At 29.9% G+C, this 20,214-nt stretch overlaps 1 protein-coding gene across 1 annotated transcript in view; it reads left to right on the top strand.

Moving 5' to 3' along the window:
• Nucleotides 1-20,214, top strand: part of LOC118199531 (tyrosine-protein kinase transmembrane receptor Ror2-like) — a 380,512-nt gene that overhangs the window by 209,760 nt on the left and 150,538 nt on the right. Inside the window, exon 2 of the mRNA XM_085815782.1 lies at nt 13,649-13,924. Coding sequence (XP_085671908.1) covers nt 13,649-13,924 — 276 coding nt within the window. The remainder of the gene's footprint in view (nt 1-13,648; nt 13,925-20,214) is intronic.

The following is a 20,214-nucleotide window of genomic DNA, read 5'->3' on the forward strand; positions in this document are numbered from 1 at the left end:
ATAGCTTTCTCAGATCAATTGTAACATTTCGACATTATCTCATTTGCAACCGTAACTGGTTGTAAATGAGATAATGTCGAAATGTAACTTTTGTGTGCTAACATTCTGTGTAGATGGAGACGTGATCCTTTTTATGCGCGCACTGGAACACAGACTAACTTAAAAGTTCTGCAATATATCCCTATTACGCCTATTCTAAAAAAGTACTTTTATACTAAAGTACAAAAATTTGAGATTTATTCAAAGATGCTTAGTGCTTTTACTAACTGCATTGAAAAAGACTTTCACTACTGCTCTCTAATTTCTTTTTGAATGTAACGACTGAGATATTATCTTCGTTCTCTTTGTATTGATGTATATGTAAAATTTGTTTAAAACTAAATTTACAAAAGGTTATACACTAAAAGATTTTCATTTACTAAAGTTACGGCCAATTTATATTCACATTCTTCATTAAATCGCGTATGTTGTGAGACTTCTGCATTCCCAGATATCTTTGTACAGAATCTCGGAATACACGGGTCACAGAAATAATACAGGTCTTATACAGAAATGACATTACAGGTCATTTCTGTGAACTAGAATTCTTTTCGAATATTCTACAAAAAAAAATATGAACTGTTCTAGTACAAGACATACTTCTTCAAAGCATCTAATATTAAGCAATAAAGTAATGTTTTATTAATTGATTATTCATGAACAAATTTGACATTAGATTGACATGTAGCGAACTGTAGCCTCAGAGCCATTCAACTCTGAAGGGAATCAGTATAATTCAATTTCTTCAGTATTAATTCAGCGTGATAAATATCTTTTTTGTACACTCTGTTGGTAATTTCTTTTCTAAACGTGATTGGATTTCATAGTTGCAGCTTTAAAACATTTCCGTACTATTTTAATTATCAACCATAATAGCCACAAAGCACAGTCATATGAGTTATCTTCCTGTCGTAACTTCTAAGTAGTGTACCGCAAACTCAAATGAAAGTTTAAAATATTTTTTATTTACTCCTAAGGCAATTTACAATTATACGAATCATTCAGTAATTATAATTCTAAATCCGCTAGATACAGGAAACTGTTAAATGTATCTTCCATTAAAATTTAAAATCTATAATAATAAAAGCAAGTGTAATGTGTCTGTCTGTCTGTCTGACCGAGCTCTCCAGCCAAATCTATCGCACGCAGGGACCTGGAATTTTTTATACGGAAGCACAAAGGGGCTGGCCACCAGACCTCGAAGCCCGATTTTCGATTTTTGAATTAGAAAAATTAAAAAAAAATTATTTATAATTAATTAATCACGGTTTTTTTGACTCACTGATATTATTATTTGTTTTCAAATAACGTTCGATTGTAACAATTGATTTCTTTATTCTAGCGTTAGTTTGCTGTTTTGACGATACATTAAATCGATTAATTACAATTCATTTCTTTTTTGTAGCTTGTGGGGGGGAGAGAGAGAGACAGTCTACATGTCCTACACTACTATTCCTGCGCTATTCACTTATCTGCATTTTCTAAATGCACGGGCAACGCCGGGCGGGTACACCTAGTATTAAATACAAATAACACGCGCTAGCTAAACTTTGACTCTATTCCCAGGTTTTAATGAAGGAATTACGGCCAGCAAAGCTGAAGCCGATTTATGTAATTCACATCAGTAACAGGAAATAGCCGCAGATTAACGGGTCAGCAATAGATGCTAAAAAGCTTACCCATCGAAGTCAAAACCTCCGTGCTCAAGTACAATGACTAATTCGCATCTTGATGAGGAGGAACGGAATTAGAAGGGAAATGGGAAGTAATAAAATAACTGTTTAATTTACATAGCACTCTACAGCTTTAAAACACTGGTAGTAATCATTATGAAAAGTTACTTACGTTCGCTAGATACGACAAAAATACTTACCAGCGTTTGTCTATTGATATTTTACGACGCTCCAAAATAATAAAAGGAAATGGAATGCATTATTTTGAAAGTTCTCTTCGAGTTTATTATTAATAAATCTTATAAATTTGGAGAAGAAATATCGTCGAAAAAATATCATTGCGATCTTCTTAAAAATTATAACAAATTCGGTCTTTATTGAATTAAATATTCTAATTCTAGAAAAATATTTATCAGTTACAGGAGGATGAGAAAATGATGGAAATTATTTAAATCATATGTCTAATTAATTAAAGAAAGAACTGCATATTATTATGACCATTACATATTTGATTACAGAAATAAATTATAAGCTAAAAACGTTCCTGCCTATGGAAGGTAAAAAAGACGTTAATCTTTTCCCTAAAAACAGAAAAAAATTAACACAGATTAAAAATTCTTAATTTTAAAATCAAATCATCAACTTTATCTACCTCAGGCTACCGGAGATGTTCTAATAGCTCACCGTCTGGGAGATTTTGGATAAAGTTGCTTCCTAATATTTAAAGAGCAATTTGAATACTTATGAAGAGCAAAGAAAGGGGGGTTAGAATTTCCCTTAGCATTATTAGAAAGGGATTTAGTTGGATTATATAAAGACCTCGGTTCGGGCCGTACCGCTCATTCGGGAAGGTTAATTAAGATCTGAACCGTTGGCATAGCAACGCCACGGAATTAAAACTCTGACAGGAAGGAAAGCGACTGCTTCATCAAAAGGACTTTGTCATCTCTGAGCAACTAACGAACGTTACATTTGCTTCGAACGAAGGAATTACTGTCAAAGTTCGCTAACAATAGACGGCGTCAGTTTAATCTTGGCAAGTTACATTTTTCTCTAGAGATTTATATACTTGCCACGTACTGCTGTTTGAAATTCTAGACATCGAAGTTACATAAACTTTAAAATAGAGAGAGAAATCATTTATTTTCCTGCGACATCCACTTGTCATTTTGAATGTTTCGAAATGAATTTCCAATTCTATGAAATATAAATTTAATATAATGTCTTGAAACTGAATACTGTTACAGAAATCATTTCAAAGCTTTCATCAAATGCATATCCGTCGTTCAAAAGTACATATTTTCAAAAATTCATTCCATCTTCAGGGAATACAAAATATTAATAATACAATTCATTCTCAAAAAGTAATTCGAATGGAACTACTGAAATAAAATTTTAAATAAAATTACTTGCCTGGGAAGCAAGCATATTATACTTTTGTCAGAGTGACAGAATATTTTAGTTTACAGAGAGAATACTTCGAAACTGAGAGAGAGAACGTCTCTAAATTCAATTCTGAATCTAAATTCAATCTAATTTTCGCTGTATAAAATAATCTTTTATTTTATTAGGTTCCTAAAATATATTTCACTGGAATGTATTTAGGAGATACACAGCTGCTCTCTTCCGTTGCGCACAATTTATTAAACACGAAATTCTCAACTCATATTAGAAGTGAATATAAACTACATAATTACTGTCAAGCAAAAATTTAGCAAATAGAGAAACACGTAATTTCTATTACTTATTATTTTAATTAATAATAAAAATAATTTAGCTTGTATTAGTAGTATCTGTATCTTCGGTTTTCGTATCTAATCCGAGTTGGGCAAGATAAATATAATATTGAGATACAATTACAAGTTTCAATTTTTTTTATTACTAATTTAAGTTTTCAGATTTAAAATTTTAATTTAAATTTATTAAATTTAGAACGCTTGCGATTAATTTTAAATTAAAAAATTTGAGCTTTGATTTCAAGTTTTTAAATTTAAATTACTTGCATTTATTTTAAATTTAAATATTTTAAATTTAATTTTTTAAATTACGTCTTATAGTCAGGTAAGCCTAGATTTTGCCTTTTTAAGATTCTATTACTAGCAGTCCGTCTCATAGAAGTATGAGAAAGTTAAGAAATGCGTACAATAATTTGTAGCTACATAATTTTGTCTGTAGACACTATGAAGTTTTTCGGAGAAACAAATGTAAAAAATCAGTTGTGTCATCCCTGGGTTTCAAACCCCCGATCTTCCTCTTGAAAATCTAGATGTGTCAAATACTTGTATTGCGATAGTACACATGGCTAGATACGATAATTCCTTACATTCTCCTCTACTTAAAAAATCTGATGTGTACACCACATGACTTCCTTGTATTGGATTATTAAATTAAACGCATTTTTCTTGCATTTCATTTAAACTTATTGGATTGAATTAAATCTATTTCGCCGACAGCGCATAAACCACAATAGAATAAATACATTCTTTAAAATTCACTCTAGTATTTGTTTACCATAGCCACACTCTGGCGCTAGATTCACTTAACAGTATTAATAATTATATAACAGTTAACTTATATAATAATTATATAATGGAAACTAAGTTAACTGTTATATAATCCAATAATTATATAACGGAAACTAAGTTAACTGTTATATAATCCAATAATTATATAATAGTTAACTTATATATTTCGTTCATATTATAACTCATAATGCACAAAATTTATATCATTTAAAGAATATAATTATCTAATCGTTGCCACATGTTCTATTCAAATACTATAATAAAGCTAGAATGATGTATAAAAGAAATTAAGCAAACAAAACAAAAAAGAAACAGTTTTTCACGGACGATTGAGTATTTCTCATTGAATTAATTCAGTTCTCACTTCGCGAGAAGGCAAAAATACATAAAAACTCAAAATATCTATAATTAAAATTACGAAGTAAATTTTAAACACTTATTTCCTCGAAAAAATTCCAGAAAGAATTAAGCATGATTTAATTGGCAATAATAAATGAATGCGTTATCTTTATTGTTGCGAAGCTAAGTTTCTCTAGATTGGCAACAAATCTACTAGTCTCCTGTTTCAAATGTGAACATCAATGGCCGCCATAAAGAAAAGACTTAGCGGCACTTATACAACTTTAAAATTTTTGATAATTCTAAAAATATTGCATACAGATTTATTAAAGGCATAAAAATCTCAACCGGAAGATAAAAACAACATAATACAATCTTTTTTAAAGCAAAAAATGTACAGTTTACACACATATAAGAGTAAAGAAACTGAGATCACTGAGCCGGGTAACAGAGTGGATATATATATAAATATATTTATATACGTTTGGTGCGGTCGATTGCAACCAAAATACGAGGCGCACATCTACATGTTATAGCAGTCCTGTATACAAAATTTCAACGTTATGAGGCTACTCGTTTTTGAGTTATGCGAGATACGTACGTACGTACGTTCGTACAGACGCCACGAAAAATTCTCTTCAGAATTAATTTTAAAGCAGTTTTATAATTTTTTTGAAGGAAAAGAGTATTTTATTCTGTCCTTACGTACAGATATCACGCAAAAACATCGTTAAATTGCATTCGATAGCGGTCAAAATGGATATTTTCGTTGAAATATGCTGCCTGAAATTTTTCGCGATTACATTTTTACTTCGTACAAGGAAGTAAAAACGAATGGAGACTACTACGAGTCTTCGTCGATCAAATCTAAATAGTGACGAATGGTTGTATAACCGCATATTTTAATTTCAATGTCATTGTAAAAACCATTAGGAATCTGTGTGCCCTACCCTTTATACAATATTACCGAATTACTATTCTTTACTATTATAACTATTATTTATTTGCTGCATTGCATTTCTTATCCACTTTAACTGAATTGCAGTTTCGAAAATTATTTTGCCTAGTTCGTTTGCCTGTAAATGTTGCTTCTTTGCATAATAAGATATAGTGCAGAGAAGCCTTCCGAAGTACACGAAGCTCAAGCATAATGTACTGTTTTGAGAAAGTCTTCCCTAACACGTTTACTATTTCATATGGTAACAAAGGCCATTTGTAGTTATCAAAAGGATAAATGGATGTACAATAAGTGGGTAATAAATTTTTAAAATTTTGACAAGCAACTGAAGAAATTTTGATAAAATATGCAGGAGTTTATTGTAACTGGAAGCTAAAGTCTTCCAGAATCTACTAGACAAATAGCGGGGTATCGCTACGGTTTAAACAATTAACAGAATACTGAAGAAGGTTCTATTACAGAAATTAATTCTATTTAGTATGAAATGTAATAGGACAGGCACAGTTTGTACAAAAGACGAAACTTCCACTATTTTTAGGTATTTAAAATGACGTAACAAAGTTAGATTCAAACGTAGAAACGAATAATTTGCTTTTTGTTTGAATTCTTTATCGAAATCGTTCTAAAAACGTGTAAAAAACCCTCTAAATTTTGCATTCTCTTAGTTATTTTCATAAATTTCTTAGGCGTATAATATAAAAACAACAATCCATAATGCAATAATTGTATATAAATACTGAATATAAACGGAACTGCAGTAATGAAATATATTTCATAGTGATATTTTTCCTCCGACTATTTTATAAATCAATTACTCCATTAAATTTAATTTTCAATGTATTATTATGTTTTGTGTTGTATAAATACTTATTTATTATTCAATTTACGTTAGATATTTTATAACGGTATTGCAATAAATTTCGGAATGTAATAAAATTAAGTTTTCCATTTCATATGATTAAATTTTGCCACATCGTATGAAGTAAATTAGCTACAGGATCTCCGTGTTTTCATATTTTATTTGTATAATTAATTTTTATTGTTTATGTTTTTTATTATTAGCAATGGGAAATATTATTTAATACTTAATGTTTTGAAATACTACATAATTTAATTCATTTTTTTTTTGAATTCCAAATACTTTACTAGCATCTGTTCATGTTTCTGTTATACCTTTTATTTCTCTATTTATTCATAAAATTGCAATTTTATTATGTATTACTGGATTTTTCAATCTATACACATGCATACATGAATGAGTATAACAATTAAGTTCACGTGAATAATTTCATTTTTGCAAAAACATTAAATTTGGATCCCATGTTCGTCCGTGCTTTAAAAGGATTTTGATAAGCGTTTTGTTACCCTCATAAATTTTCTTTAGAGATTTGATAACGATCTCTGAATACACATGCGTGACTATAATAATATATGAACAACTGCTAATTATCCATACCTCATTCATCATCCATACTCATTAGTAAGTTTCATGTAGTAATATGTTCCAGTTTCTCCGTAAGAGACTCCGGAGATTGTTCACGTATGCAGTATTTTCTCCATTAACATTCCAATGAGGAACCTAATGTTTCAGTTCTCCTCCACAGTGAATAATAATAAGTGAAAAATACGTAATATTGGATTCCAATACGTTTCATCGAGCTCACAATTATGAAAAGACTCTTAATTAGATTATTTTTTTCCTTTAAAAGGAATTTATTACTCTTTCCAGCTCGTTAGTTTGAAGTAAGTTTTAGGATCAAATGTGAAAATAAAACAATATTTTGCGTAATAGAAATATCTTAATGAAAACAAATTTGTTGACATTTTAAAGCCAAGAGGATTAATTAATACTGATTTGTGAAATGCATTGCATATTTCGTGCTACTTCGCATGGCCCAATGCATGCAATTTCTAAATACAAAATTGTTATAATAATTGTATTTGTAATATTATTGATTGTTTATAAATAGAGCAGAATTTCGATTATCAGAAATATGTGGGGCCGATTATTGTTCTTATAGCAAGGAAGTGTTGAAGATTGGTTTACAAGGCCACTGAATATAAAATAACATTTTGTGACAACTAGCTTAATGGAAGTGATACATAATTAATTGGTAATAAAATTAGTTTGCAGTTTTTCATTTTACTCCTCTGATAGTAATTCAATTAATTGTTTAATGTTCCGCTTACGCTAAAAGGGCAAAATCTTTATCATCTGCATAATTAGATCTCTAATGCACAATCATAAATGTTGTATATAAATATAAAATATAATTGAGCTACATAGCATAAGTATGCAGCAAGATCATAATATCAAATATACAACGAGACTATAATGTATCTGTTTCAATATGCATAATGAAACACAGACATACTTTATACAATGCAGCGCCAAAGGTATACCATAATTATCATATTTATTAAAGGTTTATTACCTATATTAAATATTTACAATGTTCACAATTATTACATCAGTTAAAGGTTTATAAGTTAGTAATCACTTTATATCTGTTTTCTGCAATGAATTTCATGAGTTCCTTATTTCTTAAACACAAGAGAAATTTTTTAAATTATATTTAGAATTATATTCCTCAATAAACTATAAAAGAATATTCCTCTTTCGTCTTACAAGATAGAACAATAATAGACACAATGAGCAGCATCTGCTTCAAAGTTAATTTTTCTACAGTAATCTTTTGCGTTTTATTAAAAACTTCAGAATACTTGGGGAATTAGTCAAGAAAACCATTTAAGTATTTTATTTAGAGATAATGTTAATTCGATATTTTTTGTTTTTTCTTTTACCAAGAATGTATTGTCCCAGCGTTCCTATCCTAGCGCTTTATTTTTTCCCTTTTCCCTTCAAAATCTTCTTTAATGATTTTTACAAAGCCTCAGTTTCATATTCAATAGCAGCAATCATTTTTCCTGCTTCTCGTTTTAGTATAATGAACAGAACCTAATAAGTTAGCTTAATGCATCAGAATTTACAATTGCAATGTTAATAATAATACCTTCTAGCATAATTTAAAACTCCTCAATTAGGTAAAACAGAAAATCGAGTAAGAGCGACTTTATTAATATAATATGGGCATTGAGGGAAACGTTTCACGCAATACTATTGAGTGCAAGTCAAATGCAATTTAAGTCGAATCAATCCAGTTTCTTCCTTAACAAGAAATCATCTTGAACAGATTGCTAATTCTTGATACTTCATGCAACATTGACGATGAGGAGGCTTGAGTGTTGAAATCTGAAATACAGACAAGATTCTTACTGTTTGCTCGACTACCCTTTGGGTGGGAGGAGCTGCTTCTGGTGTTCTCCTTAACATGTTTACGTCCATCTACAACCGGAGAAGATGAGCGTGAAGAGTTCAAACCAATATACGATTATTCGGGCCCAAATCGCTCGAGTTTCAGGGTTAAGCGAAAATGACCCTCAGCTTGTTCTAATTTTAGCTACTCGAACTCATAAGTTCGAAAATAGAAAACAGAAAAGCTACTCGAAGTAGCTTTTCTGCGAACATAACTATTGGGTTCAAATTCTACCCGGATTTTATGTTGTTACATGTTTGTTAATATTTTAGTATTGTTGTAGCTTATTGTTTTACAGTATTATTTTAATACAGCATTGTTATAGAATATTCTTATGTTCTTTCACATTATAACGTTGTTACGATATAATGCATTATAGTTATAATTCAAAATAAATTATCTTTCATTTAATACTACTATACAACAGTAAGTTGTTATTAAACATGCTTATTGCAAACATTACACTGTAATTGTAATTTATAACATAATATCTGTATCCTGTAATTATAACGTATTGTTGTGATATCCTGTTACGAAGTATTGATTGTTCTTATCAGCTTAAAATATTTATTGTAAAAACGAAAATATGTGTATGGTGATTTTAATAAGTCCAGCAAGTGTAATTTTAAAAAACGTTTTATTATTTAATTCGATATATTTAGAAACAAATGCATTTTTATTTAAATCAATCATATTCAAATGATAAAAAAATAAAAATTACGTTTATTGTTTTAAAATTTGCTCAGTTTGTTAATAAGGCAGTTTGTTATTCAGTAAACTCATCAAAGTCGCATAAAATATGTCATATAAAGAAAATTGGAAATTTAAAATTCGAGTTAGGAAGTGCATATGCTCGGGTAGAAAACTATATGTGTTCATAATTTGTTGAATCCAGAAATTTCTGCGAGGAACATGCATACATTCACACTTGCTGGAACACATAAATATTTAAAGATATTTCATTGCTTAATAACGAAGATTGAGAAACCACTATATTATGTTGAAACAGAGAGATGTGCTGCAACATTATCTAATAATAAATAAATTTTACATATAAACTGCAAGACAAATATCTCCATGTCGTTCTTTCTATAAATTTAAATTTGAAATCACAATCTACCAACATTGTGATTAAAGCAGAGCTAATTTTATTTCTCCAACAGATCTTCTTGATTTAAATAATTTAGCTATTTAATTAATGATATAGGACGTCTCATTCTTATATCTCACACCAATTTAATTAATTTTCCCTGTTATCATCTTTTTGACTTAAAAAAAAGAAAAATTTGAAATGCTTAAAATATACAGCACTTATTTATTATGCGGGAGAAATATATCATATTTGCATTTAAAATATATCTTCTAAACACAATACTTATATTTTATTATGTACTTAAGAGTCTCAATACATCAAGAGCCGACAATTGTTTGCACCGAATATTGCTAATGGTAGACTTTTGAGCTTGAGATAAATTTTCTTTTTTACATAACCAGTATAATAAAAACTCATCTCATACGGATTTATAGTTGCCTAAATATTTGCATAATGTTTCAAGCGCCTCCAAAATGTTCTGTTTAATAATCTGTTAACCTCTTACGTAAAGAAGCTAATAAAATTATTGTGCAAAGTTTGAAAATGTATTAGTAAATATCATTGTCGTGGAAACGCTTCAGCATAAATTATCCTCCAAGATTATTACTTTTATCTAACCACTTCCAAAGTCATGTTTTATGTTTGGACAGATTGATCGGAATCGCCCTGGCTGTATGCAAGGAAATGAAGACTTCTACGTGGATCGCGTGTAAGAATATATTCGCTGAAGTCTTGGACCCTAATCTAATCACTATGGTTTTAAAACATATTTTTTTGAAATGTTCATCTCAGCGTGTGTAAAGTTTAATATTTTTCCGTAATCCGCTAAACACGCTCACACAATGAGGTAATTTCTCATCACTGAAAAAAAATTTATTTCTTTTATAATTAAATATTCATATTTACAAATCTGCGGATTCAAAACATCTATTGGGTTATGTGCACTTTTTCTATTTATACTTTTTAATTATCATCGTAAAGAGCAAACAAAAGTAAATATTGCACGTTTAATTAACTAAGTCAAGTAGCCAGTAAGATTGGAATTTTTCAGGATACGTAACTATAAATGACCCAAGTTAAATAAAAAGACAAAATAGACATAAAGAAACATTCTCTTTAGAACACGAGAAATATCGCAGAGCAAATTGCAAAGGAAAAAATCATGCTACAGAAGCTCGGCATATAAACTCTCAACTGAACTAACTGCATTAACTAATTAGCAGATGGTTACTTATATATTCCTATTCAAAATGTTGGTAAATTATAGGAGGATAAGCACTTCTGGAATCTTGGAAAGAATTCCCTTCTCAAGCTATGAATTATAATGAATTGTCCGAATAAATCTCGTTTGAAGAATTCCAGAGTATTGCCCAAATTGGCGAAAACTTTCCAGATATCACCAATAAACTGTCGAAAAGATGGAACGGAAGAATTTTTCCTGTATTTTTCGTTTGTCTATAGCCACACTTATAAGTGTAAAAACTCCGAATTAAAAGATCTACAACCTCAACTACGAAACAAACACTAAAACGTACTAAGTGTCCTAAATTCTAATAACTAAAACGTACTAAGTCATTACAATACACCAAAAATAAGCATTAATTACAACACAGGTTATACCAAATAAATAAATCTATAAATAAAATAATACATAATGCTGCACAGCTACAAAAAAACAAAATCACGAAATAAAAAAATAATTATTTAAAAAAAGTACAAATTTATATTTTACTCTGTTATCATCTTTGCCTTAAAACATTTCACTTCTGAAACATTTCTCTAGAAATTATCTTACAAATTTCTTACACCTCTTACATAAGAATGCCGCTGAAAGAGAGAGGAAATGTTGGATCAATAGTATTAGAATGTGGAAAGCGCTTCTCAGATACTAAGTTTCTGGCAGTGCTATTGATCACGTCTCACCCCTTATTATTTACCACCATTTAAACATCCCCTTCCTCTTATTTCGATATTACTGATAATCAGTTTGCCTATTGTTTTAATAACTCATTTAGATCTTCAAACTGTCATTCTTGTATTATAGATTGCTAATGTATTTCTACTTATTTAACATATTTGAACCCCGCTCGCTTGAAAGGCCTAATTGAGATTCTCTATTGAAAAGAGATTTTGAGAACAAAAAAGCTATTTTCGTAAACAGTTAAGAGGCAATTGCGTTTCATCAAAGTATATAAAATTTTAGTGGTTTGATAAAATTACTTTAAACTTTTTAAATGTATCCGATATTAATAGAAGGTAAATAAATGTTTTGGCACTTTCTGGGCAAGTGAAATTATAGTAAATCAACCAAATTCTTGGCATGTGAAATTATATGTAAAGTACCATAAAGTAAATTACATTAATTACAAAATTAATTAAAATTTAACATGAGTATTATTAAAGAATATTTTTGCTGAAAAAGGTAAAACCGGTATTTTCTCTATTCAGTATACGATTTTGTATTAAACTAGCCGTTGACAATACCTGGAACTCGGGGTAATTATTCTTGGACAAATAATAAAAGACTATCAGATCTTACTATATTTTTTGACAAAATATTAAATCGACAAAATACTTAATCTCTTGATTAACTGTATGACTCATATTTACTGCATCGTTTTCCGAATTATTGTTTAGACGAAGTATTTAATCTCTTGATTAACTGTGTTATCCATATTTTGCATCTATTGCCAGGTGTTTAATTAGACAAAATTCTTATAGTCTCTTGACTAACTGTATTATCTCTATTTACTGCATCTCTGTCCGAGTTATGACTTACACAAAGTACTTCAATTAGCATGTAACTTAACTTGTAAAGAAAAAATGTAAAATTGACGAAATATACAACTCTTGATTTTACATACAAGTAATAAAAACATGGCGAATATTCATTTCGACTATTACAGTAATATATATTTACAGTGTAAGTAACTGTGTCACTTTAACTGTCTGTAGGGAAACGCCTATTAAAAAGTTCTTATCTCGATATTTGTAATCTGTATAAACGAAGTTTCAGTATCATTTACTGAAGGATAGAACTCTCTTTAAAGCTCTATTATTAATTCCAATTGCAATTAATATAGCGTCAATCATAAATCACATAATGTTTACTTTGATGTCTTAAACTGAAAACGTTTTTTGTTAATCAATCTCGATTGCACTTCAATTACTATGTTACATATCGCAGAAGACGTTTTACTTTAACTTAACATTTTCATTTAAGTAACATTAGCTTACGATTTTATAATGTAACTTGTAAACTTTGCATCAATTATAACTAATACACTAAACTCAAAGATAAAACACTATCTTTGAAATGAATAGGAATTTCGTTAAATATTGTTTAAATGATTGTAATGATGTGATATCTAATTTTTACCATCTATTTATTTTTTACATTTATCATCTATTTATTTTTTACATTTATCATCTATTTATTTTTTGCATTTATCATCTATTTATTTTTTACATTTATCATCTATTTATTTTTTACGTTTATGCATATATGCGAAAGTTGTTTTAGCTATGTTAATTAAACACAAAATCATTTTATTTAACTGTTTCTTTAAATGAGCTATTTTAAAAAAATCATCTCTGATCGAATTTATTTTCGATAAAAGATAGGCAAAGAATACTAGTTTGAATAATAAAAATCTTATTCGTATTTTGGGCATTATTTATCAAATATTAATTTTTCTTTACAGAGCCGAATATCGTAATTGGACCCAGTAACACTACCGCAATGCTTGGAGACATTGTAGTGTTCACTTGCGACACCACTGGAGATCCCCCGCCTGTAGTAACGTGGCAAAGAAATGGCCGAAACATACATACTAATGGCCATTCCAGTTACAGAATTCTGGACAGCGGGTCCTTGCAGCTGGAACATGTGGGGCCAGCTGATTATGGCCTTTATCACTGCACAGCTAAAAATGATAAAGGCACTGCTAGTTCAGAAACAGCTCATCTCCAAGTAGAAGGTGAGTTGTGGTTTATTTCTCTGCTATTTATACTACTATTTATACTTAAGCGACTATTTGTAATTATATCTATTATTTAATTTCACCCAACTGTGTCATCGCAGCAGGTAATTAAGCGGTTAAAAATATTTTACTTTATACAACATGCTAGAAAATCTGAAATCGTACTTAGTGGTAGTGAATGTAGAGCTTGTAGGTAAAAAACAAGCTGGTAAATTGTTGTACTTCAGAAACCATTTGTCTCTGCATTTTAAACAACATAAAATTCTAAATTCTGAATGTTAATAACAGACCCAAAGACCCAAATGCATATACGCAATGTGTAATAAAAATACAAAACAAGTAGAGAAATAGAAATCTAAGGTATAGATCAGATTAGGAAAGCTTATATATAAAAATTCGTTGAAATTTACATTTGCCATTAAATGATCAGTTAATACTCACACGTTTAATATTGTTTTATATTGTAAGCAGAATTTATTAAAACAATATGCATATAAATTTCATACTAATTTAAAACAAACTTTTGTTATTGAGGCACTATACAGGGTAAAAAATTGATATAAAGCCTAGAAATTATATGCAGCATCGCTTTCGGGGAGCTGTTGAATAATGCAGATAGATTCGCATGGACATATGCATGGAATCTCCAACTAAGTTCAGATACTTTAAAAAAAGTTTTGTGGTAGATTTAAATAATATTATTCAGATTACAGCAGCTCTTCGCATAATTTTTGCTCTAACTTTTGTTGAATAGCCTATGTCTTATACCGGCACACGAAAGTACATTCTTGCAAAATAGATATAAAAATGTGCTTTTCTCTACAGCAAAATGTTTCATGGCCAAAGACTGGATATGATGCAGCTTGAATCATAAGTGGTTTACTGTCAAAATTTTAGAGCGAGTTGGGATTGTAAATTTTGTATTATTACAAGCATTGTATTCTACATTTTTATACGATATTTATTTTCTTTGCATACGTTTCGCGGAAAATATTTAATTTCATTTTAAAATAATACTTTAATTATGGATAAAAAATACCTCATAAAGTTATGATATATTACAACAGAATATTTCATTAGATTTGTAAACTCTTTTTCTAATTTTAGATTAGTTTATTATATTTAATTAAATCAGAACTCCTTGCAGTTTCTAGCAACAGCTAGTTTACTTCCATGTTTTACTGCTTTAAAATTTACACTTTGTTCCTTTTCATAATTTCAAAATCTTATAAATTGTTCCAAAGATATTTGTTCCAAAATAAATTGCTCCAAAGATATTTATTAATACCCAGGGCATCAAAATCTTACACAATATTTTATTATTAATACCAAATGGTTTTAATAACAGACCATTTATTACAAATGGTATTAGTAAATGGAAACAAATAAGGTAAATATATTATTGTTATAAAACATATATGCACACTAATTTACATTTTTACATTACATTAATCAACTGCAATTTCTGCAAAGTGTACTACAGTAAATCAATAATTTGAGTAAAATTTAAGGGCTTTACACTTAAATTTTAATTAAACTAACTAAACTAAATTAATTTAACTAACTAAACAGATGAAATATGATGGAAACATTTTTAATGGTCTCTTGTAAATAAAGAAGGATAAAAAAGGTTGTATCTTTGACAGATGAACAGAAAAAATACACATGCTTTTAGTAAGACTAGATGCTGTGAAAAATACACGATTATTCAAAATACCATGAAGCATTTTAAAAATTCATAACAAATGAACTATATAACCTATATCAAATGACTGCACTAAAGCAGCAGTAAATTCATTATATTTATAGATATTAATCTTTATATATATTATTTATATATAACTTTTATTAATATTACATATATAAAGATTAATATATATAACATATATAAAGATTTTACAAAATTAATCTTTATATATATAAATATTAATTTTGTAAAATCTTTAAAAATTTACATATATATATGTGTGTGTATTCTTAGAATAATACATATTATATATATATGTACCCACTATATTATATATTCTAATAATATATGCATATATATATATATTATTAGAAAAGGTTTTTCGTATATCATCTCCAATGAATGCAAATTTAATTAAAATGGAGAATTGTTGGAATAAATTTTAGTCAGTATTTTAAAGCGATAAATTACTGTATACTTGTGATATTCAGTATTTAAAGGTATTTAGATTTCTATTGTGGTAAAGTTATTTTTGTGTGTGTAAGGACTGGACACGTTGTGCTTCAAACTGGATAAATATGTGGGCATTTCCAGAGTCCACAATGAATCATTAAGAGGACTGCTGTCACCTGGCGACGAAAGAAATTGATTGGCGCTATTGAAATTTAGAATGATTAACCATATTTTCAAAGCCAGTGTCTTACTGAACGAGATGTCGATTCGCAACATGGCATTGCTTAATTGGATAGATTGTTATCAGATAAATAATGACCCTGATAACTTATTAGGCTGGCCTGTAATATTAGACAACCTGAATAAAACTAGATATCGATATCCAAAAGAAATCCATTGAATCTTACGAACCAAAAATCACTTCTGTTGAAAAGAATGCAGTTCCAGCTTCTAAATCTCTGCAGGAACAAGAGTTCCCACCAGCTAAAGCATGCTGTTATATATATGTTAGCGATCTCGCCAAACTTGCGCCTGTCATTCCGGTAGACGCTTGAAAGAATATTGCTATTTTAGTCTATTAATATATACAATTTAAACATATAAAACACTTGAAACGTTTTCCGTAACGTTTCACGTTTAACTGCCAGATATTATTCATTTTAAGCCGAACGTTTCTTTATGACAGGATTGCATAAGTACTCTACTAGATGCTATTCCGTTGAAGACAAGCTCCATATTTTAATCATTTCTTTAAAATGAGATTGAAAAACAAAATATATAAACGGCAGTGAACTTATTTCCTTTTTAAAAGCATTAAACTGACTGGACGAGAATTAACCGTGTTCACATAAAGCCAAAGTTTTACCTCAGGCTTATCCATTATTGGCGCTAAATCGCACTGTTTACCAACAGTTCTTTTTATTCGAGAAGTAGTCTTCTTCGTGCTTTGTCATTATAAAGCACGAAGAAGAATTGCAAGTCATTTGCTTAAATTTTTATAACTTTTTTTATTTTCAAATATTCTTGTTATATGAGCTTACCGGTTAGCTGAAAGCCGGATAATTGGGCTTTTATTGTAGAGTATCCTTTAGTAAAATTGTGTATACCATTTAAGTACTTAATTCATACAATTGTTGCCTTGAAAAATAGCATTAGATGCATACAATTTCATAATGTATTGAATGCACACAGAACCGATTACAGCTTGATGAAATTTATTTTACCAAAGGAAACACCATACAGTTCTGGAACGTTTTACAAAAGTGCTCGTTCAGCTCTTCTCAGTATGAGAGAACAAATCTATAGTTGCAGCTTAAAATTGCTAAGAACGGTAAACTCAAGACAATCAAAAAACGTTTCGATGCGTAAGCCTACAGAATGAACTCTCAGTACTCTCAATACTCAGCTAAACTTCATAGTCTGAAGTAAACTGAGAACTGATGCCCTCTCCGGTCTTTGAATAGATTTTCCCCGGCCGCTGAGAAATTTCCAGTACTTTCGATTTCTCGGAAGTGCTGCAAAGCATGCACAGTTATAGGTACATAGAGATCGAACCAAAATGTCGCCAAAAATTAGCCACATCTGTCGACTTTTGGCAATTTCTCACCAAATTTGATGACGAAAATAAGTTGCCAAAACCGATAGCCCTTAATGTTAAATGAACTTATCTTTGTAATCCTAATCTCCGGCAAAGCTTCTCATACCTGAAAACTTTCGTGTTACATTATACAAGAAGTACTACAATTTACATATAATTCCACTAATATTATTTACATATAGACATATGTAACAACATTATTCCATAGAGATAAAGAACCTTGGTATAAAAATTCAAAGAAGATTTTAATGGCCCACTTAAATTACCCTAGTATTAAACCAGAGAATGAGAAAGGAAGTTGCTGCAATATACCTTATTTTTAAAAAATATGGTATTGGAATCCTTGAAATACTTCTAGAAGTTATTCAACTAACTACACTTCTTTAACAAAATCAAAATCATGATTTAAAACTAAGCAGTAAAGCAACTCCAGTCTGGCGTAGATGTTCAATGAAACGCTGCTTGCTTTCAACAGCGATCAGATGCCAATTGATCTTTCTGAAAAATACTCGAAGATAAAAAAAATCCTGAAGAAGAAAGACTTGTTGCTGATCGTCCATCATTTCAGTTATAAGGTATTTCTCCTCCCTTCTTAGCATGTCTTCGTGTATAGTAGACAGCACACTCGGCGCGTATTCCAAAGGTCCGTGGTTCGAGTCCCAGAGAGGGCATTTCTCATTTTTCACGTCTTCCTGCTTCAAAATAACCTAATGGTTCTACACAGTAACCAAGATAAATAGTTGCAGAGTTCATTATTGACGTTTATACTTTTCTTTTTGTATATCTCCACCGATCATACAAACCTCATTTACTCAAAATCTATCTTTATAGTGAATCTTTATTGGTATGTTGATTGCAGTGGACGTTTTGCCTTCTAATCACTCATACATATGCAAAAAAGATAAAAGATAATATTGAATTTAGAATTAATTAATTATTGGAGCAGCCATATTTTACGATCTATTGCACAGATGCTTTATACATTTTTTTTAATCTACGAGAAGGATATATATCATAACTCCTATCATATACGCATCGAAAATATTATTTATCTTAAAGCCTCAAGCTTAAATCAGAGATAAGACTGAGAAGATTAAGACTGAGAAGCTTAAATCAGAGATATTCAATAAACATAAACGTCAATAAATGCTTTAAAAGATAAATGTGTATTGTTAGAAATTTGCTGCTTTCCCAAAAATCTTTATCAATTAACGCAAGCAAAATTTCTATTTAAAAAGGCAAAAACTGTCGATGCTACCATCTTTTGTTCCACCTTCTTAACAACTTCCTGCGTCTTCCTTTGTCTTACTCTTTCACAATATGGCTCTAGTTTTTATCCTCTGAAACTTACAAAAAATGTATAACTAAAGAACTCTGAAGCATGACGAAGAAAAAAATAATAAAAATAACCTTCCTTTTTTCAATCCATTGTTTCTATTCGCAGCGGAAAAGAAAAAGGCAGAGAAGAAAGAAAAAAAAAAAAGAAGAAACATTTAACTCTTGTATATGCGTGTCAAAATGAAAGCGAGGTAAAGAAAAGATTTATATTGGCAAAGGAAAAGACAAAAAAGAAAAGAATGGCGCTTTCGATCAATCCGTGCGTCGAGGCGATTGGCGAACGAGCAGCGAAATTCCCACGAGTTCTTCGATATCCATACGTAAAGAACTCCATTGATCTACTACTGTCCACCATTCACCGCTTCTTGAAAGGGAAGTTGTTCTAGGATACAGATTCTTACATCTTGATCTCTCTTCAATAACCATGTAAATTTTTCAAATACTTTTTAACAGCATACGTAAAAACATATGCCAAACGTAATTTTAAAATTTGGCAAACATTCAGTACCTTTACATTAATTTTATCTACTCATTTTCAGGAAATCTCCTATGGATTCTTCTAATTCAAGGTGGAAATATATTTTATAACAGTAAATTTCAACAGAAATATCCCGAAAAATATCTTCATTTAGATTTATTATTAATCTCCTTTTTAACCTTTTGCGGCACAGTGTGTCCGGTCTGGACACATCTAAAATTTCCTTCTGTACGCACAGAAAAATTGGATGAAAAAGGATTTATAGGTTACTATAGGTTACTCTGAACCTTCTTTATTTATAGTAGATGGCAGCTCAACACAAACCAGTCCATATATTTTAGCCATGTTTAGTTTTTTAAGACCCTCATTTTTCAAAAAAATCTTCCAGATTTTTTTGGGTATAAAACTAATTCTTTGAAAAGAAATTTCTATGTTATTTTTTGGCTGTATGCTAATCTCCTTATTCTATATTAGTTTTAAATTTTTACCTTGAAATCTTGGCTAAAATCAAACGGCGAACCCTAGGTGTGCTCAGACCGGGCTCACCGATAATCTAGGACAACTGAGAGTCTGTATTCTTTGTTTCTTCGCATCTCATCGGTCAGTTCATTGACAACAATGCTCGTTTCAGCACCCGTTTTGAAGCTCTATTCAATCAGTGTGCCACTTTGGGCACACCCACAGAATTAAAACAATAAGTGCTAGCTTCATAAAATTTTACTTGTGTACTCCTC

The sequence above is a fragment of the Stegodyphus dumicola genome, chromosome 4 (assembly GCF_044657685.1).
Source record: "Stegodyphus dumicola isolate Sdum_Otavi_A_Nest chromosome 4, ASM4465768v1".
Lineage (NCBI taxonomy): Eukaryota > Metazoa > Arthropoda > Arachnida > Araneae > Eresidae > Stegodyphus > Stegodyphus dumicola.